Genomic DNA, 25285 nt, shown 5'->3' on the forward strand with positions numbered 1-25285 from the left:
TAGGTTTATTTTTAAATTCTGTCGGTGATAAAAATGGTTCTGCTGGGCGGTTGTAATAACTCTTTTGAAACATTGCATACATATCATAAAGGTGGGCATATTTATCATTTTCAAAGTTTACATTTAAGTCATCATATGGATACGTTTCTGAATTCAAGTGGACTTTCAGGTTGGATAAATTATTTGTAACTAGTTCTCCATTCAACATGAAGGCTATAATAGCAAATCTCGGTTTTTCTCTATTACTTCCTATCTTTAGACTCCAGACGTGTTGATTTCCCTGTATCAGTTTTGGGTTAATGTATGTATCCCAACTACGGAAAGCTATCGGTAAATTTACGCCACTCTTTATTATATCGTACATTTTAATTTTTGCAGCATCACTGGGTGTTACATGAGGGATTTTCCAGCTAATATTAGTCATTTCCAAAACATATGTGTGGTTTGATTTGTTTTTAACATATACATCATCCAGATTTTTTGTGAGCAAAAGTATAAGTTCATGCTTACAATTCAGTAAAACTTTTCTATAATCCTCAGCAAACCCCATTACATTTTTTAAGGGTAGCGAGAAATTAAAATTACCTTTTGTAATAATATCATTTCCACCACTCCATCCAGCATTTAAAAGTTTGCGACTCTCCTGACGACTTTCCGATAGATAATTTTTAAGGGTGCTGCTCATGCCAACAAACCGTGTTCTATCAATTTCGTATCCATTTATTTCATATCTAATTTCATCAATAAAATTTGCCATACAATTATTGCGAAACGTAACCTCGATATTATCAGTGGTGCTTGTACCATCGGCTGCTACTCTCTTAACAACTCCTTGAAAATTAAGATAGCTTTCGTGAGGGAGTACATACAAGTCCTGATTTTGAATACAAATACGTATTTCATCATTTGCTTTAAATGATTGATGATACGAGGAATATGTATGATATTCCTTTTTCGAAATACTTTCATCTGAAAACGGTCTCTCACGAACATTTAAAATTTCATTCATTTTTAATGCTTTTTATTATTATTATTATCAGATTTGAATTTTGAAGCCCAGTGATTTTAAAAACAATTTGTTTTTTAATGTAAGACCCTTTCGATTTAATCCTGTTCCTTTAGCTTTACAACTGCTAGTGCGCGGTTGATGAAGTATACCGTTGCTTTTATTGTAAATTATCATTCTATTGCGCGAATATGTATGCGAATTGATACGTTTTCACCACGCAAGTTCAATAAATCTCCGTTCTGATCAACGATATGTATTGAGAGAGTACTTATTTCTCTGCAGTTAATAGGTAAATAGATGAGATTGTGTGGTGTCACAGTCATTTTATAGCCCGGTGGAACCGAAATTGCAAACTCATGTAATACGTGATTTGGTATATTATCAACGTAAGAGCCACTCACAATATTACATTCCAAACGAATGGAATTAATTTTTAAAATGTTGACAGCATTATCGGACAAGTGATTTTGGTTTGCCTTTAACACTCTTTGCTTAAAACCAAACAAATGACCTATTGACCTCTCCTTATTAAAGTATATATCTTCTTTACTGCTAATTATTTTCACTTGAAGTGTATTATTATTGCTTACAATTTTCACTGTATTTTCCAGATTATAATCCTTTAACTTGTTGTAAATAAATTGAGAAATATCGTTGAGTTCATAGGAGCCGGTGGGAATAATAATAACTTTATCACCAATATGAAAGAGGTTGTTATTTACATCCACGTTGGGAATTGAGTTGTACATGTTAAACTCAACTAGCGCACACTCATATTCCCCGTTTAATTCAATTGGTGGAAAATAAACTGTGTTTATAACGGAACTATTTCCATTCACTGATAGAGTCAATGATCTAACCATTTTGAAATCTGTTGTTCAACTGGGTGTCATACAACCCCGCCCCAATCTTATATTAAAATTAAAGAAGAATAAATTGATCAAATCCTTTTCTATATCGTCCCTTATCAATATTGTCATCCTTACTTATAAATAAAAATCCATATTTATCCTCCCAACATTTTTGACAAATTTTTGTAAATGTCTCATAATTCATGTCAGGGATGATATGATCCCGAAATATTTATCGCATATTTAAATCATCCTGTTTAAACATAATAATTACATTTGCATTGTCCCGTATAAGATGTTTTGGTATCCGTGTATATGTTTGACATAAATAAAAAGAATCAATATTTTTGTGACGACCCATACAGAAATATGATCGAATATTATCTTGTTTCTCACAAGCCACATCGTCGAAAATCATGATTGAATTATTTTTTGCTTCGGTGGGTGGTAAAACAGTTTCGTTCTGAGAGAATGTATGATATCCCATACCTTTAATCGGTTTAAATAGCTTTTCCAAGTAATCATATTTCGGTTGGTATAGACTCTTTGAAAACACGTATGAATTTTCAAATCTCAAGCCATTTGGACTCTCAATAAGACTTATCATTACATTAGTTTTCCCGCAGTTGGATGGACCAACCACAAGAGCTCTAATTGTGTTTGGTAATAATTCACTGTGACGTGGTGGTTGTTTAACATTATTCACGTTCTCAATGTTACGAACAATAATGTTATTTTTTTGCTTTATTAATCGCATCCTATTATAAATATGTTTATTCCGTGATAAATCTTCAATGAATAAAGACAATATATAATGGGGAAACGTTTTTATAATCACATCAGTCATTATTTACACCGTAAACGTGGAAGTGGTCTTATTAATAAGTTAATAGATTCTCTTCCGATTGAGTTTCACATTCCTGGATATAACTATTGTGGACCCGGTACAAAGCTTGCAGAGCGATTACAGCGTGGAGATCACGGAATTAATCAGTTGGATGAAGCTTGCAAGGTTCACGATATTGCCTATTCACAAAACAACGATCTAAGCAATCGACATAAGGCAGATTCTGAATTAATTAACAAGGCTTGGGAGCGAGTAAAGGCGAAGGATAGTTCTCTTAAGGAGCGAGCAGCAGCATATTTTGTAACTAATATTATGAAAGCAAAGAAACATTTTGGAATGGGTGTTCGGAAGCGAAATAAGAAAAAACAGAAGAAGAGGAAGCGTAGGAGGATGAAAATAAATAGACTATCATCTGTTGTAAGAGAAGCGAGTCGGGAATTGAAAAAACGAAAACCCCTGGATGTGGTGAATGCAATTAAAATTGCACGTAAAGCAATACATAATTCAATCGGATCTAAGAAAAACGTTAAAGTTCCTCGAATAATAAATGTTCCCAAAATGGGGGGTTTTTTACCACTGGTACCCATCTTAACTGCATTAAGTGCTATAGGTAGTTTAGCTTCAGGAACTTCTAGTGTAGCAAAATTAATAACAAACGCAAAAATTGCTAAGCAACAGCTAGAAGAAAATAAAAGACACAACCGAAAGATGGAAGAAGTTTCCGTGGGTGAAGGTCTATACTTAAAACCCCATAAAAATGGTTACGGTTTATACCTAAAACCATACAACAGTCGTGGTGGGAGAATGAAGAAACAAAAAAACTAATTGGTCAGCTACCCAAAAGAGCATTATCAAATATAGATATAATGGAATTTGCTCAAAGAAATATACCGCATTTTAGGGGAGTGTTTATGAGAGACTCTCTCCCTAAAACACCTAAAAATAATGAGAGTGGAGTGATTAACTTGGGTGACTCAAAATCAAGGGGTACACATTGGGTAGCTTACCACAAAAACAAAAACAGCATATTCTATTTTGATAGTTTTGGAAATTTACAACCACCAAAAGAAGTTGTGAAATACTTAGGGGATAAAATCAAATATAACTATGAACAGGTACAACGTTTTGGAACATACAATTGTGGACACCTGTGCATTGAATTCCTGCTTTCATTCAAATAAAGTAACTGATTTAACGACTTTTAAACAACAAGGGTGGAAAACAACAAGGGTGGAAAAACAACAGCCTGTTGCATAAAGTAACTGATTTAACGACTTTTAAACATCAAGGGTGGAAAACAACAAGGGTGGAAAAACAACAACCTGTTGCTATGGAAATCTCGGTCTGAGAACTGGTATAAAATAAGCTCGGAAATCGTTTAGTCTTTACAGTCAGAACTTTAACATTAACTTGTCAAGTCGATCAGCTTGCTTCTCACTTAAACCACCTTCTTCAAGGACAAACTTCATACCAACAACAACATCATGAATCAACCAATTCCATCAGAAAGTGAGCTGGACACCATTATGGAGGAGGAAATTCTTCGAGGCGGTGTTTTAAAGGAGTTCAACACGCGAGCATTGAAGCCCTTGCTATCACAAAACAAGATGGGTATAAACGTCAGCTACCCAATTATCAATGCGCAGAGGAAGAAAACTGTTTATGGGGACTCCATTGCCTTGGAACTGGATAAATATATTCTATATCTACCAAAGAGATATAACACTATAAAAGATGGTCATCTGAAGTTGCTCAAGGACAAGGAATATCGAGTTATAAAAAGAAGCAATGATTCCCTGCAACTAGAGTTAAATACAATTGTTTAATCCACTTATCACTTTGTAATATTTATAACATTTGTACATAATCATTTATTATATTCAATAAAACATGCACACACACCCACATTAAATTCTTTTATTTGAAGAGGAAATTTAAACAATGTAAAATGATTCTTTTTCAGCCAAAAATAAAATCATATAAATAATATATATATTTTATAACTTTCATTAGTATGGAATGTAACCCTGTAAAGTATAGTTCATAAACTGGTATTACATCTTTTGTGCTGACGGTGGTGAAAGTTTTGAAAGTACCCAAAATGAGTCAATTTATTTTAAGTCAGCTTACTAAAACGAGAAATATATTAAAGAAAAAGTTTAATGATCTAAAACATTTTAAATCACAAAATGCTTACGAGTTGGAAGAAACTTTTAACCCAATAACAGATCCCTTAAACGAAGACTTTCTAAAATAACTTCTTTGGAAAATTTAGTTCAAGTTAATAATGGGAGGGTTGATAATGTTGATAAAATCCTATCCAATATGTTAACAAAGATTAATAGTATTGAGAGCTATGTTTATAAATATGTTACTCAACCGAAATCAGTTTTAAAATCACAGACAGTTGAAATAGAAGGTACTGCAACTCCAATAATAAGAAAGTTCTAGTACCAAAAAATATGAGTGATAAATTGGGTATTGTTAAAGAAATTCATGCTCCGTGTCGACGTAATTTTAAACGTCGAAGGGTAGTGACAAAGGGTATAAATGATCTCTGGCAAGCAGATTTAGTGGAAATGGGAAAGTATTCAAAGCTTAACGGAGGATATTTTTATATTTTGACTGTTGTGGATTGTTTTAGCAAATATGCCTGGGGAGAAGCATTAAAATCAAAAAGCGCTAAAGATGTCTCAATGGCAATGGAAAAAATTTTCAAATCTGGACGTGGAACACCAAAAAATTTACAAACGGATGATGGAACTGAATTTTTTAACAAACAATTTAACGCGTTAATGAAACAATATGGAATAAACCATTATTCTACCTATTCAATTGTAAAAGCTTCAATTGTGGAACGCTTCAACAGAAGTTTGAAGGAACTTATGTGGCGTGAATTTAGTTTTAGCGGAACATACAAGTGGGTTGATATGTATAAAAAATTAATTGATATATACAACAAAAGACCACATAGAACAATTAAGGTCGCCCCAATTGACGTCAATTCTTCCAATGAAAAACACATTTAGAAAACAGCCTACAATCATCTCAAAATGTTTAGTGTGGGGAAATTGCGAAATGGAGATTATGTACGCATCAGTAAGTATAAACATGTGTTTGAAAAGGGGTATACACCGAATTGGACTACAGAAATTTTTAAAATAACAAGTGTGAAAAACACATACCCTACCACATACTTGTTGGAAGACTTTGAAGGTACTCCAATACAAGGTGGATTTTACAAAGAAGAACTAAAAAAAAACTCGTTTCCCAGACAAATATTAAGTGGAAAAAATAATAAAGAGAGACGGGAATAAAGTCCGTGTACGTTGGTTGGGGTTTTCAAAAAAATATGATAGCTGGGAATCTGAAGATAATATTTTATAGAGCAACTCTTATTCGGATTGAAAATAAAAGAATATATACTCCATATACTAATCAACTCAGCAACAGAAAAATAAATATGTTCAGACCGGCATGCTCATGTAACAGCTTATGTACAAGTTCAAAAATAGTCTCCAGCCAAAATCCCCCACCACCCTACGTATACAAAGTCAAAATAGTTTCCACATACGCACACGCAAAGACTTCGAAGATCTTCCATTACAAGTGGTTTCTATAATTATGTTCAGACTCGCATGCTCATGTACGTACACATCATCAAAAATAGTTTCCAGACACAATCGCCCGCATCGAAAGGCCGCACCCTACGTATACAAAATCAAAAATAGTTTCCACATACGCACACGCAAAGACTGATAGAATGTTCTGCTTTCTGTGGAGGGCGATAAGAATGTTCTGCTTTCTGTGGAGGGCGTGTGGAGGGCTATAAGAATGTTTACTCAAGGTTTGTATATATTGTTTCTGTTTGTTGGACTGGTTCGCCAGCATATTTAGGAATGATTGCCCCATCCCTTTATTCGTTTACATAAGAGTTATATACTGAAAATTCTAAATAAATACCACTGGGGCGCTTATGATTTTTTCAGTAGCGATCGCAAGCAAGACAAGACGGTGAAAATTGGAGCTCAAATTGCTCATATAAAAGTGAAAGTGAAAGCTAAAAACTCAAACTTTATTAATAATTGTGTGTGTGTGTGTGTGTGAAAATGAATAATAATAAAATAATGAAACTATTTTTAATAATAGTTTCTGTAATAGGAGTAGTGGAAATGGGTGTAATACCCACTTCACATCTAACGACATACAACGAGACAATGGAAACCACAATTATTCAAATTTTACTCCCTAACAATGATGTTTTGAATATTCAGCTGAAATTGTATCTATTTAAGAACAGTTCACTAGCGAATATAAATAACATTGATGAGTTAGAGAGTAAACTAAAAACCTCCCAAGGTAAGAACATCAAAACAATAATAACAATAAAAATTTTTTTTTTTTTTTGTTTTATTACTTTTCTATATGTTATTTAATTTCAGAAGCAACAACAATGGCAAGCTATATAACAGAAGAGAGGAAACTAAAAAAAGATGAAGACGACGAAGCACCACAAGGTAAATATCAATATAAATACCAATCACAAATTACTTTTTTTCCTTTTTCGATTTTTGTTAACTTTTGTTATGATATTTAATTTCAGAAACAACAACAACAACAACAGAAACAACAACAACAGAAACAACAACAACAGAAACAACAACAACAGAAACAACAACAACAACAGAAACAACAACAACAGAAGCATCATCATCATCAACAGAAGCATCATCATCCTCAACAGAAGCATCATCATCAACAGAAGCAACAGAATCATCATCATCAGCACCCCCACCAGCTAATTTCCAAATCTATGATGAGTACGATGATTTGTCGTCACCCTCCAAACAATCATTTACGCCACTAAATGAAGAAGATGGTAATAATGATAATGTAAGTGAAGAGTCAAAAATTTTAAATAAAACAGAGAAGCGTAGTGTAGAAAAAAAATATTCTTTTCTTAAAAAGGAATTGTTAGAGAAGTTTAAATCAGACTTGCTTGAAAGGGAAAATAGAGAGGGCGGAACTATTGTAACAGGAAACAGAGGTTTCGATAGATATTATAAACTCGGTTATAAGGACCTTTTCACTTTAAGAATCCAATGCCATTACGTTTCAAAAAGGTTAAAAAAACATTCTCATCTAGATATGTATAAGATTCAAATAAACTGTGTAGAAATTGATGAAGAACTTTTTTACTATCCACTTCTACCAAAAACAATAGATTTACCACCTCCACCCAAGATAAGTAAAAGAGAGGTTATAACAATTGAGGAACTAGACTTGAGTGGTATAGACTCTGATGGGGGAAAATTATGTCTATTAGAGTGTAGCGAGTTGTTGAACCGCAACAACTTTTATATGAATTAGGGATAACATATTACTTATTTATTTCAGAAGGATATAAAAATTCCTCAAGGAAATAATATATTAAACAAAACAAAAGGCAAGTTAATTTACTTTAGTATATATTATGTCATTTCATTAATTCGTTTTTTTTTTTTTGTTTTTCTCATTTCAGTTGAATATGTTCACCTTTTAGGATCTAACGTAGTTTCAGTAAATTCAATTTCTAATAATATTTCTAGTTTTAATTTAACTGATGATGACATCACACAACTTTATCACCAAAATATAAACATTAACTTAAGCAATAGCGATGAGAGTAATGAAAATAATGATATTACTCCTGAACAAGTAGAGTTGGGTTATTATCTAAAACAGATAAGGGAAAAAAACGAGGAAGAAAAATCAGCTGAAGAAGAAGATGAACCTGTTCAAGACAGGGATTCTGAACCTGAAGCTAAAATGAACCCACATGAATTAGAACTGTGGAATTATCTATATAGGCAACGGGTACAAAACCAATCAAATAAAATATACTCACCCAATTTATAAAAAATTTCCAAAAAAAAAAAAAAAAAATTTAAAAACACACCCAAATATTTTATATTTAATACTCAATTTATTGAAATGTATTTGTTATTCGTTCAACTTAATGTTATACTAACAAAATATAAACATTTATATATATATATTGCTTAAGATTTATATATATTTTGTTAATTTTTATTGTTCAACACCTTTTAAGATTTATATATATTTTGTTAATTTTTATTGTTCAACACCTTTTATCAAACTTACTAATTAAATAAATATTTTGCATTGTTAAATCTAAAATTGTTTCTGTTTTTTGGGATCGGGGGGCAATTCATTATAAAACATTTCAAGTTCAAGCGACTTGTAAAGTAAATCATGTTCAACATTTTCAATTTCTGTTTTTAGACGCTTGAGTAAAGTTTTTTGTTCCTCAGTCTGGAATTCAAGACTTTCTATTTCATCTACCTGTCTCCCCAAAACAAGTGACTCTCCCTCAAGGATTTGAACATTTGATATGAGTTCCCTTTCTATTAAACCCTTATGATGATAAGGGAGTGTAGACATTTTATCACCCTCAACTTTTCTCTTTGTATCATTACCATCGAGAATTATTTTTGTCATTTTGTAAGTATTTATGGTATGATTTTTAGATCTAAAAACTGACATGCCGCCATACATTCGATTTTCAGTGAAAAGAACCTTTTTATATTTTTCAATATCTAGATACTCTAGTGCTGTTCTCGTTACTCCCTTAGATTTCATAAACGATTTGTCCATAGAATCAATTTTATAACAATAAACCTTAGGACGGAGACCAACAAACTCTGACATTGGTCTACCATGAAGCTCATCTTTAAAAACACCTAATACCGCTTTATTGCATATTTTAAAATTATATAAGTTGGCTCTTTCTTCGGAATAACCAGATGTATCAAATTTGAATTCTATATCATTCCGAATATCTCTATAAAAATCATCAGTTTTAATTGTATAGATGAAGGAATCTGTATCCATGTAATTTAATCTTATATTATCTTGAAATTTCGGTTTCATATACTGATAATGGAAATTATACATGTTCCACTTTGATAACTCTAATACTGTAAACCCAAGATACATGGGTTTATCGTATACATATGACATTCTTCTCATTTGAATTGTATAAAAATCATTCTCTAGTTTTGTAGCACTTTGAAAATTAAATTTGGAAATTAATGCTCGTGCACATAATTTTTTACGACCACTTTTATTATTATTATTCTGTGGAGGATCCCAATCACAAACTATTTTAATGTCAACGCGATTCTCGATATTTTCTAGGGTTTTACCGTAGACTGCATTATTTAATAATTTAAAAAAATCTTTTTCAAATGAATTTTTAGCTTTTTGACGATATTGGGTGTTAAGGTCTATATACGTTTTGAGCCAAGGTTTTTGCTCAAAACGTATCCCTCTATGAATTTTTAATAGCTGCAACCCATTAAGCAAACATTGCTGTAAATTTTTATAATGAATGATATAATTTTTATTATTTCCGAGGTCGGCAATTAATTTTTTTACTTTTTTGCTATTAGTGGCTAACTTTGTTGATGAACAAAACGGTAAATCACTATGTAAATCATGGATACTGTATGGATAGTCCAAATCCACTTCTAAAATATAACCATAATGTCCATCGCTTGGAATATTTTCTACTACCAAATTTTCTATGTCTATGGGAGACAACCACTTAAACCCTTGGTAAGGTAAAGGTTGAGACATTGCCCAACCATACAAATTATTTGCATCTAAATACATTAAAAATGATGACTCTTTACTAGCATCATAATCACTTAAATATTTATTATTTGCTTTACTATATCTGTGACAGCATTGTACCAAACCACCCCGAATTCCACTTTGTATAAATTTATACATATCAATATCAATTATTAACTGTAACTCAATTTGAGTGGTTTTCAGCATTGCCTGCCAAGATAAACCTGGTGTTGTATAAAAATGAGCTGGGTCAAGAGAATAAATTTTCATGCAAATTAAACGGAAATTTTCAAAAACGTCAGTTAATAATAATACATCAGTTTTTAAATAAATCTCTAGATAGTCCTTTAGAGATTTACAGGAAAATTGTGTCCAAACTTTAACAGCATGACTATATTCCTCTTGAGAACAATGCTTTTCAGTAAACTGATTATAAAATTGGTCTCTTGATGGTAAACTAGTTTCCTCTAGTCTATGCTCTGAATCAAGATATTCATATGGGAATACACCCTTCTTCCGCATAAGCCTAAATTCATTTTCACAATTAAAATGTGATCTTACTGATTTAAGTTGATCATCTTCTAAATTGGACGCTAAGGCATCTAGACTAGATGACATAAATCTAAATGTGTCTAGAAACCTTATCTCAAAACTGTTTCTACATTCATTTTCAATTTTTTTCATTACTGAAATGAAGTGCTCCTTGTTTATGGGAATAACTTTAATTTCTCCAGGTATTAATGTTAATTCTTTGATAAACAAGTGACAATCATACTTGGAGAAATTGTGGAAGAAAACTGGGATAAAATTAGACGTTTTCAATTCTAAATTACATTTCGAATGAGCTGCACCCCTGTATCTACCTGTATAATGACAATGATCTCGAACCCTATCATCCGCTAAAGCCTTCTCACAAATATGACAATTGAGGGTAAACTCAAAATCATATTCGTCCTCTGGATTCATTACTATGGGAACAATTTTACTCAAATAATTTGTATGAATAGTTTTTAAGTTATTTACAAGGGAATTGACAAAATTTATGGCTGAATTACCTCCCGTTTCCATTACAAATTTATCTAAGCTAGAATCATATGCACACTTTATAAAGTAAGCATATGAAATTGGTACATGTTCATTTACATTAAACAGTTTAGGACTTACATCAATATTTTTACGTCGAAGTATACACTCGAAATCTGCATACACTGCGAACGGAACTTTTAGTTGATGACGCAGTGCCGTATACTTCAATGTCGATTTATATGGTTTTGGGAGAGTGACAACCTTTCCACTGCAAAGCTCCTTGTGGCGAAGTGCGTGACTTGCAGTTGATGAAAAATTTAAGCAGGTATTGCAAAACCATTCCCGTCCATTATGTGATCCTCTTTGTGAAGTCATTAGTCTGTTAAACAAAAGAAAAATAAAACAAGTAATGTAACATAATAAGTATAAGTAGGTCTATAACGGATAAAATTCATACTTTGAAATATTTTTTATCCATGTGTAGTGACCGAACCCGTTTCCTTCCAGGAAAAGTATATTTATGTGCGTCGGGTTTTCAACTCCAGATTGATAAAGAGGTCCAATTATAGTTTCACTTTCCTCATCATATCCAAAAACGTTAATACTCAATGTAACGTTTTTTTGAATGAAGATGTCTATGTCCTTTATTTTAAGCGGGAATGTTAACCCACTGAAGTCCAAATTTATTCCAGATGTTAAAACAAATCTTTCGGCCCTTATATCAACTTTATATGTGTAGCACATACTAGGGTTACTTGCTACCTTTGTAAGTGCCGAAATCAAAGTCCATTTAAAACAGTATGAGTCATTCTTATTTTGGACATTAATTATTGCTTTTTTCGAAAAAAGCTTGGGTGGTGTTGGGATAAATGAAGAACCAGAAAGCGGTTTAAATTGATTGAAATTCAATTCCAATCGAATTATGCGGAGTAGGGTCCACCCGCTATCCCTTTCCTGAAACTCTTCCATTTTTATTTTCAGATGGTCTGAGTGATTGGTGAATATGCGGTCTAAATCCGAGTGGTTTGTAACAACTTCCATTTTGCTTTGGAATTGTTTAGTCTCCGTTTTTAAATCGTCATCTTTCACGAGCATATATTCCGCAAAAAGCTCAAAATTAACTTTACCGGACATGTAGCTTTGAAGCACATTAAATAAATGCGATTTTAAAGCCTCTCCTGCTTCGAAAAGGAACTCTTCCGGGTATCTTAATTCCTCTCCTTCATTAACAAACATATAATGAAGGATTCGACCCTTGAATCCATCCGAAATCATTTTGATTCTTCCATCCAAAGGTACCATAGCGTTCATCTTGTGGTTCGCGGTTCGTGCATGGTGATTCCATTGAACTCCCACCGGGATGAAACGACGGCATGACTCACAATATTTTTGGGTTTGGTTATTCATTTTAATTTTTATTTTGGAAAGAATTACAATTGTAATTAATTTGTAGATTGTTTGAAATTTTTATTTTCTTTTCACAAAGTCACTTGTAATGTAGTTAATTTGTAGATTGTTTTAAATTTTTATTTTCTTTTCACAAAGTCACTTGTAATGTAGTTAATTTGTAATTTTAATTTAATTGTTCTCACAAAGCCACTTTTCAATTGAGGTACACACGTTGATAAGATCACTTTACTGTTTTTCGAAACTAGTAAAAAGAGTAGGTCACTTCAAGAAATTTGAAAACACTGATCTGAATTTGGTAAAATTCTAGCTTAAATATAACTTTGAGGATAGATTATTAGTATGAACTTAAACTTTAGTTTGATAATTAAAAAATTCAAAGTTTTGATTGGTAAATGAAAATATTTTCATTAAATTTAATATAGGAAATTAGAGTTGCAACGAATTGATTGGTTGATGAAAATATTTTCCTTAAATTTAATATAAGAAATTAGACTTGCATTATTTTCATTGGTTGATTCCATCGAATATTTGATGGCGAGGGAGGGGTGAAAGTGAACCGTGTCCTAGCAACCAGGTTGTTGACTACTCGGTTTCTAGTCACATTTGCATTTGTCTAACTAATTTTCTCAAAGGGATGATCGCGAGGGAAGGGATGGTGGTGGAAAATTTTTGCTCCCCATATGAAGAGGGGATAAAAGTAAGAAGTTACTGGGAAGAACCTTCAGTTCGAATTACAAGTCTGGATTAATAATATCAGCAGCAGCAACATAAGTTTGGAATAACAACAAAACTACAACCAAAAATCAACAAACCAAACCAACAAAAACAACTATACAACAACCAAAAATCAACAAACAACAACATCATCAACAGACAAACAGCGCCAACAACATCAAGAAACAACAAGAAACAGCGCCAACAACATCAAGAAACAACAAGAAATAGCGCCAACAACATCAAGAAACAACAAGAAACAGCAGCAGAATGAATAACAACCACGTGTGTGATGAAATCACCAATTTCCTCGAAGAATTTGGTGACTTCATTTTTGAGGATCATCGGGAGTCCCTGGAGATGGACTTCTCCAAGCTACAACAGATGGATCGAGTCGGTGAGAGAGAATCTAGGTATGGTGTGCATATGCTAACATGTCCCTGGGCCGACGATGACGTAAGAGAGGGCCCGGATACATGTCAATGTCACCAGGCACCATACATTAGAATTAAAGCTATTGCTTTAATTAACAAATACAAAAATCTTAACCTTAAATTTACAAATAAAAAATAAATAAAACAATAAAAATATATTTGAAATTAAAATTAACATATTCTTTTGTTTGGGGGATGGGTGAATTTTTTTTTTCAGCTATTTCTTTCAGCTCAAAAAGTTAAAAAATAAAAATATACTTGAATTCAAATTAACATCTTCTTTTGTTTGGGGGATGGGTGATTTTTTTTTCAGCTATTTCTTTCAGCTCAAAAAGTTAAAAAATAAAAATATACTTGAATTCAAATTAACATCTTCTTTTTGTTATTGGGGTGGGAGTTTGTTTCTCAGTGGCAAGCAAAGGGATCCCTTTTCAAGGGTGCTTGCTTTCAGCTGTTTCTTTGGAAGTTTGTTTCTCAGTGGCAAGCAAAGGGATCCCTTTTCAAGGGTGGTTGCTTTCAGCTGTTTCTTTTGGACGTGACAACAGCCCGTGACATTCTAACACGTACCCGTGTGAGCACCACACTTTCTTAATCTAAGCAAAGGACACCCGGCACACCCCAGTAATTTCTCCCCCATTAACTAGGATAACCCAAATATATCGCTATGATCACCTGACACACCCCAGTAACTTCTCACCCGCTTAACTAGATTCCCTCCCCTCGTTTCACCCTATTTTTCTAACTTCTCCCACGTTCGATCCCGTCAACCTACTCGTCAACCACTTAAGCAGAACGCCTCCCCTCTTTCACCCCATTTCCTAGATACAAAAGCTGGATATAACTATTGTGGACCCTAATTTACGATCACCCGTCACACCCCAGTAACTTCTTCCCGCTTAATAAGAGTCCCGATTTCTTAAACGAAATTCGGGGGAGCGAATTCCTGAATACAATTCCTAGATATAAGCAACTTATCACCCTAATTTACGATCACCCGTCACACCCCAGTAATATCTCCCCCGATTTCTGGACCGAATTTCGGGATTCCTGATTCCTGAATACAAACCCTACATACAAAAGCTGGATATAACTATTGTGGACCCTAATTAACGATCACTCGTCACGCACCCATTAACTTTAATTACCCCCCACACCTGTCACATTGTCCTGATTTATTACCCTAATTAGCATAATTAATTACCTCCCCTCCACTTTTGATCCAGAACTCTCATTAAATACGATTCAGAACTCTCATTTTCATACTACTCTTACCTTGGTATTCCTGAGGCATTGCTGAATCGAAAGCTTGGCTGCTTCTAAAATAGCAAGTACCTCAGCCTGAAAAACTGTCGCTGATTCTGGGAGGTGGAATTTCGAATCTATCCCCCCGCTTTCAATGAAAATTCCAGCCCCTACACCACAGTCCATCTTGGAGCCGTCAGTGTAGAGTGATACCTCATCTTGTCCGGTTACTCTGTCATTCTCCCAGTCTTCCCTCGTTGGAAAGGTAGTCGTAAATCCGTTTCCAAATCTTATCTCCGCTGTCACATAATCCGTTTTGTTCTTTGCCAGATAGTTGCTGTCCTCTAAGATACGACAGAGCCCTGTGTGGTAGCCTTTCCAGCATTTACTTGCCTTCAGTCTGGCCGCACTCTGCACCGCCGTATCTTTTATGAAAAGTTCTATAGGCATTATATTTATTTATTTATTTCGCCAACAGACTTCATGTCCTTTACTAGCTACTTAACTAACTCTTAACTAATTACTAATTCTAGAGAAATATAATAACAGGGCTTTCTTGTTGCTATCCCTGGACGAACTTGGGTCCAATCGCATGCTAAGTGGCAGACTGTTGAAGAGATGTAAAGCTCTGTACATAGGCTCATTTAGAGCGTAATTTGTTCTGTGTGTAGGGATAAAAAAAAGGTTCAGTGGTTCTTAGAGCCCTACTAGGCACGGATAGGCTAATAATATTAAGCAAAATAGGGCAATCAATTTTCCCGGAAAGTAGGTCTAATATAAAAAGCAGCGCAATTACACTCCTACGATCTTGTAATGTTGCAAGCTGTTCAAGGCGACACCTAGCAGCATAGGAAGGAGTGGGATCACGGAATCGGAGGCTTTGAAGGGCGAAACGGAGGAAAAGCTTTTGCACTCGCTCTACCCGACGAATGTACACAAGTCCAGTCGGGTTCCAGACAAATGCCGCGTATTCTAATTTGGAACGAACGAATGAGAAGAATAGAGTAAGCTTAGTGTATGGGTCAGAGAAGTGAGTTGTGTTGCGCTTAATGAATCCGTACATGGCATATGCTTTAGGTATGATGTAGTTAATAACTATTGTGGACCCTAATTAACGATCACTCGTCACGCACCCATTAACTTTAATTACCCCCCACACCTGTCACATTGTCCTGATTTATTACCCTAATTAGCATAATTAATTACCTCCCCCTCCACTTTTGATCCAGAACTCTCATTAAATACGATTCAGAACTCTCATTTTTATACTACTGGTAAGAATATACTCTGATAGCCAAGCGGCTATCAAATCTCTCGCAGCAGCAAGAACCAACTCGACACTTGTAGCCGATTGTTAGTCGGCGCTTAACATACTAGCAATAAGAAACTATGTACAGATAACATCGGTGCCAGGGCACAATGATATACCAGGAAACGAAAAGGAGGATGAACTTGCACGAATGGGGTCGGCAGATAACTCCTATACAACAAGTCTACATGAATCTCTAAATACATTCCAAGCAAGGATTCACGAACACTACTAAACACATTATTATTATTATTATTATTATTATTATTATTATTATTATTATTATTATTATTATTATTATTATTATTATTATTATTATTATTATTATTATTATTATTATTATTATTATTATTATTATTATTATTATTATTATTATTATTATTATTATTATTATTATTATTATTATTATTATTATTATTATTATTATTATTATTATTATTATTATTATTATTATTATTATTATTATTATTATTATTATTATTATTATTATTATTATTATTATTATTATTATTATTATTATTATTATTATTATTATTATTATTATTATTATTATTATTATTATTATTATTATATTATTATTATTATTATTATTATTATTATTATTATTATTATTATTATTATTATTATTATTATTATTATTATTATTATTATTATTATTATTATTATTATTATTATTATTATTATTATTATTATTATTATTATTATTATTATTATTATTATTATTATTATTATTATTATTATTATTATTATTATTATTATTATTATTATTATTATTATTATTATTATTATTATTATTATTATTATTATTATTATTATTATTATTATTATTATTATTATTATTATTATTATTATTATTATTATTATTATTATTATTATTATTATTATTATTATTATTATTATTATTATTATTATTATTATTATTATTATTATTATTATTATTATTATTATTATTATTATTATTATTATTATTATTATTATTATTATTATTATTATTATTATTATTATTATTATTATTATTATTATTATTATTATTATTATTATTATTATTATTATTATTATTATTATTAAATTAAAATTAAATTAAATTATTATTATTATTATAATTATTATTATTATTATTATTATTATTATTATTATTATTATTATTATTATTATTATTATTATTATTATTATTATTATTATTATTATTATTATTATTATTATTATTATTATTATTATTATTATTATTATTATTATTATTATTATTATTATTATTATTATTATTATATCCCGCAGGGGCACCCAACACCGGGTGACGGGCCTGATATACTCGCGGACCCCCAGTCACGGCAAGACACTGGAACGATAAATTGTTGAGTGACATTTTGCAGAAACGGCTATCGGGATAATGTTACTTTCGCCTCCGTCCAGTTAAAACTTAGCAAGTCTCTTCGTACGTTCAAATCACATCACCGTTGACTCGGCGGTACAGGTGCAGTTGAAATGATTCCTGCTTTGCGTCCGTCCTGGCTCTGAACACAACCGCCCATGAAGCGTTGTGTCAACCCCCGCATGCTTGCATAGGGACCCATGGGGACATTTGGGACAACTGTACATAGGTGAGGAGATAGCGGCGTAGAGTTTGGACCCTTTAATGCAAGATGACAACTCAATTAACACCAAACAATATAGAAGAAGCTTTCCGAAAAAGCAACTTGATGGGTAGCTCGCCTCAAAGAAACGCGACCATTGAAAGGAAGGAAAATAATGAACTTGCTGAATAGAACACTCCGAAAACAGGAAAGGATTCCGATGCATCACAGCAGATAGACCCTCAAACTCCTGAAATAGTTAGGAAAGAGACAGCACCGACAACACAGCGAAGCTCCCCGCGACAGGAACTAATATATAAGACTAGCTGTACCCGGCGCGACTTCGTTCGCTTAAAATTAGTTTTGAGTACGGTTGTCAAGACTTTCCCATTTCCACACCACCCCTGAGGTAGAGAAATTGGCGCGTTTTTTTTAATGTGGTATCTCCAATTAGACCTATTCCACTGAAACTTTCTAGGTTTATTAATGTTAATTTATATGATTACTTCAAAACCTCTGTGTAAACAACATTTTTAGAAGATCCTTCAGGAGCGAGAATAATAAGGCTACTGGCAGAGCTAACTCTAGAGCATGCGACATAAAATTGTCCATGAGAGAAGCAATCTTCTCTAAGATCTAGTCCAGCCAGCTTCAAAGTCTGCCCCTGCGATTTATTTATAGTTATTGCAAAGCAAACTTTTAGAGGGAATTGTAGCCTTTTAAACTGAAACGGCAGACTGGATGGTATTAATGGAATCCTGGGTATAAACACTGTTTCCCCCTTCGCGCACCCCGTAAATACTGTTGCTTCGATTACATTCTTATGAAGACCTTTTATCTGCAATCGTGTCCCATTGCATAACTTTGGGGGACTTAAATTTCGCAATAACATTACGGGTGCTCCAATCCTAAGAGACAGATTATGCTGAGGAATTCCTGGAGGATTCAAAGAATTTAAAAATTCAACAGGGTAATGAACAGCATTATCAGCATCAGGAACAGAGTCGACCGATTTATAGGAGACTTCTAAACCATCAAATGAGTTTAGCAATAAATTATTAATAGTGGTTGCTCTTTCATTTTTCGTTGTCAAAATGGCGCGCTCAGATAGCCAATCTAAGCTTTTACATGATATGTTGGAAATGTCAGGAAATATTTTGGATGTAAGATCTTGAACGTTTTTGACTACATTTCCTAAGCGTGATGTTATAACTATTTTTCCATCAACTGTTGGATGGACGCCATTCCCAATTTTTAAAAGAGTTTCGGCAAAAATTCCTGCAGAACTGTCTCCTTTTAAGTGCACTCGCATATTTTTCGTGAGCGCTAGTTTTTTTATCTGTGGCCATAAAAATGAAGATTTTAAACAGGCCTTTATTTCGTCAGCTCTTGTACCTCTTGGCACAACAGGAAGGGTTTGGCGAAAGTCTCCAGCTAGCAGGACTGTAATACCACCCATCAACATAGTATTCTCATTAATATCTTGCAGGGTTCTATTTATGGCTTCAAGCCCACCTTTATGTGACATGGTGCACTCATCCCAAACAATTAACTTACAATCTTTAAACACCGCAGCCATATTACATTGCTTTGAAATAGAGCAATGAGGTGTTTCTAAATTAACTAAATCCAAAGGAAGTTTAAATGTAGAATAAACAGTTCGACCTCCATTGAGCAGGGTAGCAGCTATACCGGAAGATGCTACAGCTAGGGCTATTTTTTTTTTACTTCGAACTTTTGCCAACAATAAGTTTGTCAAGAAGGTTTTACCAGTCCCTCCAGGTGCATCCAAAAAAAATATTTCACCCATCTCAGCCCCAACGCTTTGTAAAATTGTATTGTATACGACTTTTTGCTCGTCTGTAAGCAAATTTTCGTTGTTGGTAAGGAGAGTGTTGTTACTTTCATAACTTATTTCTCTTAGATAATCGGTATTATTTTCTTCCAATTCGGCTTCAGGAATAATTGGTGGAGGAAGACCATATTCTTTAAGACATGTTCCACCAATAGACAATACAAAATGTTTAATGCTTATTAGACATTTGTTATAGACTCTTTCCATAATTTCGTCATTAATGTCAGAATAAAGTATGTCTTCCGATAAGAAAGTCTTGTACTTATTCCAAAGAACTAAAGGATCCGAGAGTTGACAAAAAACTAACATAATTCCAAAGAGATCACGTAAGTTTTTTGGAACTTGACAAACGCTAGCTTCTGCCAAAGTTTTGTCCCAATGACTATCATCCTCAAGTAAGCCCAATGCTTTGCAAGCTAATTGAAAAGTACTGTATATTACGCCATTTACAGTTTTTAAATACGAAAATGAAGTTGGACCTCGTACCTCATGGAGTAGAAGTCTAAGAAAATAACATTCACTGTTATGTGGGTGAACGGTATAAACTCTGCCCAAAGCTGAATCCTTTTTAACTCCAGAAAAATGAGGTACGTCACTGCCTCGTTTTCTTCTAAGAAACTTTGTATTGTTCCATGTGTAATAGGATGGAACTTCAACATATAAAAGAGTTTTGGCGAAATCATCAATTTTACAAAGTTCAAAGAAAGCGAGAAGTGTAGTATTCGAAGGAGTGTTTATCTTCTTCGCTAGTTGATTCGGATCATTGGGATTAAAGTACACACGCTGCCCATTTTCTAAATGTACAGACAATTGCATAACTGCTGGAAATCGTTCGTGTATAGGGAAAGCCAGGATTCTCCACACGGCTTCCGAGCTGCTTATATATCTTCCATTTTCATACGTTTTAACTTCATTTCGTCGGTCTTCAAGGGAAAAGGAAGCCTGATCGCTGCCTTTATTGACATATTTGCATACGTATTTTATAGACTTAACTGAACTGCAGGCTTCAACATTTATGTGTGCTTCCATTGCACGTAATAGTACTGAATTATATGGCACAACCCAACGGTTGTCTAAAATATTACCTTTCTTTTCTACAGTAAAGCCACCATCATCTGAAGCCCTTCTTCGATACAGAGGATAACTATCAATTCCTGTTACTGTTTCCTTTGAAAGCTGACGGGGAAATTTTTTTGAACATTTGCCATCTTTCATGCACGGTGAACTACGGTTAAACATTCCGCAAGGTCCATGAATCATATTGGACTTTACGATATTATGTAGCACGGGATCTTTCTGTGGATCTGGAATTTCTGCACATATTGTATCGTCTATTTGATCAGCATAAATTCGATTTTTAAGCCAAAGTAGTATATGAACATGTGGGAGGCCACGTTTTTGCCATTCTACAGTGTACATAAAACATTGAACTTCTCCAAACAATTCGTTCTTAACTAAAAGAGCCTTTAGTGCTTTAACTTTTAAATGAAATACTCGCGCTATTATATCATGGCGGTCATAGGCCATCTGACCGGGTAATAATGACTCTGTAATGTCTTTCCACTTAGGATTGCAAGTAAATGTTATAAATAAATCAGGACGGCCATAGTGCCGGACATATGTCATAGCATCCTGAGTTTTCTCATGCATATAACGTGCAGAACTCGTGAATGAAGATGGTAAAATAACCATTTGGCCCAGCTGAGCTGGATTTACATCTTGTCTACCTATAGCGTCTTTAAGGTGTATATAGCTTTCAGCCCTAAGTTTTTCTTGATTGTTTCGAATAAAATTAAGCCGTTCTGCTTCCATTTTGGCATACATATCGACTAAAAACTGACTTAAAAGAGCTTTGAAATAAATTAAATGATTAATTTCACCCTCCCGAATCATTATTCGGTAACTATAAAAATTTAGTGCCGATACGGTTTTTTTTAAATGTTTTTTTGATAGAGGATCAACTTGCGGTATATTAATTGAATATCCATCCTCTCCATGTGGAAAGAGAAGCGGATACTGCAAAGCGTCATAGGAACGATGTAGTTCATTAATTTTTTGTAATTTTGAATTATGACTTTCAAGAATAATATCTCTCTGTTTGAACTGCTGACCAACAATAAGTAAAGCTACTTCACTTGCTCTTGGTGCATTATAGCAACCCTTGTGAGATCCAGATGGTGTGCGATCAGCATGAATTATCATTTTGTAGTCAGTAGTATTTGCAGGAACTTTGTCAATAGTTGATTTTAAATCTTTAACGAACGGATTAATTTTATGCAACATAGATTGTAAAGCTTTTACCAAATCACGATTCACATCAGACGCATTTTTACATCTCAGTTCTGTTTCCTTTTCATCCTCACCAACAAAATATATTTGAAGGAACTGTGCTTCTTTTTCCTTTGTAGGCCATAGACTGCCAATTAGGTGATATACCTGACCCTGAACCTTAAAAGTTGGCAAGAAACCTTTTTCATAAACTTTATTACAGCCGAATGAAGTCATTTGAAATAATGAATTGTATTTTCGTAAACGGTCTAAGAAGTGGTCATGCTTGGGATGACCGCCTAAGGTTAGGCTCTTAAGAGGCTCAGGTAATGTTTGAAGTTGGGGAAGTTTAACTTTTCCGGAACTACAGCAAATTCCGTCAGATTCGTTCTTCCATTTCAAAGCATTGCAATAGTTGCATTTCTTATTCATGGGCCCAATTTCAATAATTTTGTCAGCACTATATGCTATTTGGCAATCATATGTAAATCCAGACATTTTTTTTACTTTCCATAAAAGATGTCCTTCTGACGACTTATTAGCGTAATATTCCTTTTTTTTATCTTTTATTTGTTCTGTATGATCAATCCTGAATTTTTTTTTAGCTTCCTTTATTTGGTTGGACTTAGTTCTATCAGAAAATCGAGCTCTCCTTTTGGAAGCTTTTTTTTTTGTGCTAGCCTCAACTAATCTTTGTGACGGTGAATCTGTTAACGGTGATGATTCATACAAAAGAAGTACATCGAAATGTCCATTTTCAAGATCACCAGAAAATTTCAATAATTTAACAGGGTTATCTTCTGAACCATAACCGCTATGAAAATTTCCATTTCGAAAAACATGAAAGCAAACTGAATATACATTAGCAGCTGCTTGAAGCTCACACTCTGTTCCGTAAGTACGGGACTTCATCATTTCCTCTTCATATTGTGCAGAATTTATGAAATTTAGTCCATTAGAGTTTAGTGCGTGCACTTGAAAAAAATCCCAATTGTTAACGACGTGAGCTACAATTTCCTGGCGAATCACTCCAGAGAAATGCTGTGAGCCTTTTAAATGATATGAAATGGCTCTAAACAGGCAAGCACCATCGCCAATTATTTTAACCACCATATGGGGCACCAACTCACCATTAATACTTAGGTTCTCAATTGACATATTAAAGTTTTAAATTTGTGTTAAAGGTCCAAGATCAAATTAAACTTTTACCAAAGTTTTTATATCCAACTTCAATTAAAGAAGTTAAAAAAAATCGATTTAGTTATGTCAACTTAAAAAAGCCAACAGTAACTCGCTAATCAATGTTAAAAAGCAACGTGAAAAGCGTCCAAGCACAGCTTGCTTATATTTAAAGTCAAAATTGACTTCACTGATCAACGTTAAATATTAACGTGAAAAGTGTCCATACATTGTAAGGAAATGGATAACTAATTAATGAAAGTCAACTATGACTTCGCTTCTCAAGAATTTGATTAGCGTCTATACAAAACTTGTATAGTGGAAATAGTGGAAATAGAAAAAATAACTTACGTGTAGGAATTAAAATTAACTTAACGCACAGAAAAATTTTAAAATGTTTGCGCTTCACAATAGCTTTCACTTGCTGCTTAGGCATCCAAAATAAAACTAAACTTCTCGCGCCTGTTTAGCTGTTATTAGTTTCCTTCATTTCCTTGTCCTTAATTTTCAGCTATTTGCGTAGCGGCGACGCAAGCACAAATACAAACATCGTAAGATGTGGATGTATTGGTTTGTAACCGTGCCTATTACATGAGTTGCTTTTAACTTTTTGTTTTCATATTCCAATTTCGTGAAAGAGATGGAACGCATCTAAGAAGACAAAAAAATGAAAAAAATGAAAAGACAAAGAATGAAAACCCCAGAAAAAGGAAATGCAAGATATGTTAACAATAAAAGGCACCCAAAAAAGGCATTTTTATGGATTTTTTTTTGTTTTTTTTTATTTAAAAAGAAATTGTAATGAAATTAAACTTAAATCTAAGAAAGGGACAAATTAAATTAAACTAAGGACTAAATAAGAAATTAAAAACAAATAAAAAAAAATTAATTAATTTGAAATGTCTTGCTGCTGGAGCTGTTGCTGCAAGCCCTGAATTTGCTGCGCCATCATTGAGCCAGGTTGACTCGGCTGATCTCGCCGCTCTTCCTCGGGGGCTCGCGCCTGCGCCTGTTGCTTTTGGAGCTGCTGTTGCAACATGGCGATTTGCTGCATCAGCTCATCCACAGAAGGGCCAGACTGCAAACTCTGCGACGGCACTGCCAGCAACGGCACTGTCTGCAGCGGTACTGCCTGCAGCGGCACTGCCTGCGGCGGCACTGCCTGCGACGGACTCCATGTTTGGGGCAGGCGCAACACGGAGCTCACATAAGCCTGGAATCTTTCCAAGGCAGCCACCTTGTCCTGAAGGCCCTTTATTTGGCGCTGCTGCTTTTGAATTTTGTTGTGGGCCTCTCGCAGCGTTTGGAATGGCGGCCGATCCTTTCCAGGGTGCGCAGCTTGCGATTGTTGCTGCATTAAAATTTGCTGCTGCATTTGCTGAAGCTGCGTTGGCTGTTGGCTGTTCAATTGTAGCTGGAACAACTCAAGCTGCTGCTTGTGTTGCTCCAGTTGCAATTGCAAATTCTGCTGCTGATGTTGTTGGGGCTGCCATGCAGCCTGGAATGTACCGCTCCTGTTGAAATTCATATTGCTACTGAATAGTCGAAATGTGTAGCCATTAGTTGCCACATTCCTTTTGTCCTATTTACGCTTGCATATGTATTTGTGTGACGGTCACATGATCTGTGGCGACACAAAATGGAAAAACAAATAACCGTGTTTTGGCTTGTGCCTGTCTCATAGACGTACTAAAAATTTGTGGAGGGGGTCATTCAATATTAATATTTGATCAAAGTAATATTAAAATGAAGTCAAAAAAGAATCAAATGTGTACTAAAAAAGGTTTGTTTTCAACAAAATTTTAAACTTAAATTGTGAGTTTTAGCCGTACACCCTTGCCACACCACTGTCAATCTTATGCTCAGTCTTGTTTCTCTCTCTTTGGGCAAGCTCTGTCAGAGAGTTCGTTGTGCGCATGATCATCCCCTTTT

At 33.9% G+C, this 25285-nt stretch overlaps 2 protein-coding genes across 6 annotated transcripts; one reads left to right on the plus strand and one right to left on the minus strand.

Annotated features, from left to right (window-relative positions):
- Positions 1–6537: 6537 nt before the first annotated feature.
- Positions 6538–8887, plus strand: LOC123002405 (uncharacterized). Of its 5 annotated transcripts, none has more exons than XR_011418824.1 (5): positions 6541–7066; positions 7150–7224; positions 7311–7600; positions 8105–8153; positions 8229–8887. XR_011418824.1 is itself a non-coding variant. In XM_070215820.1 (4 exons), exons 1-4 carry the CDS (start codon positions 6817–6819, stop codon positions 8247–8249), a joined length of 636 nt encoding a protein of 211 aa, XP_070071921.1. In that variant the 5' UTR covers positions 6538–6816; the 3' UTR covers positions 8250–8887. The 5 variants fall into 5 exon arrangements, 1 of the variants encoding a protein (XP_070071921.1); XR_011418825.1 differs by having other exon boundaries at positions 6543–7066; positions 7311–7332; positions 7381–8153; XM_070215820.1 differs by lacking the exon at positions 8105–8153 and having other exon boundaries at positions 6538–7066.
- Positions 8888–24242: 15355 nt separating this feature from the next.
- LOC138912969 (putative uncharacterized protein DDB_G0271606) lies at positions 24243–24881 on the minus strand. The gene has a single exon (XM_070215020.1). It carries the CDS (start codon positions 24879–24881, stop codon positions 24243–24245), a length of 639 nt encoding a protein of 212 aa, XP_070071121.1.
- Positions 24882–25285: the final 404 nt, after the last annotated feature.

This window comes from Drosophila takahashii, chromosome 3L (assembly GCF_030179915.1).
Source record: "Drosophila takahashii strain IR98-3 E-12201 chromosome 3L, DtakHiC1v2, whole genome shotgun sequence".
NCBI lineage: Eukaryota > Metazoa > Arthropoda > Insecta > Diptera > Drosophilidae > Drosophila > Drosophila takahashii.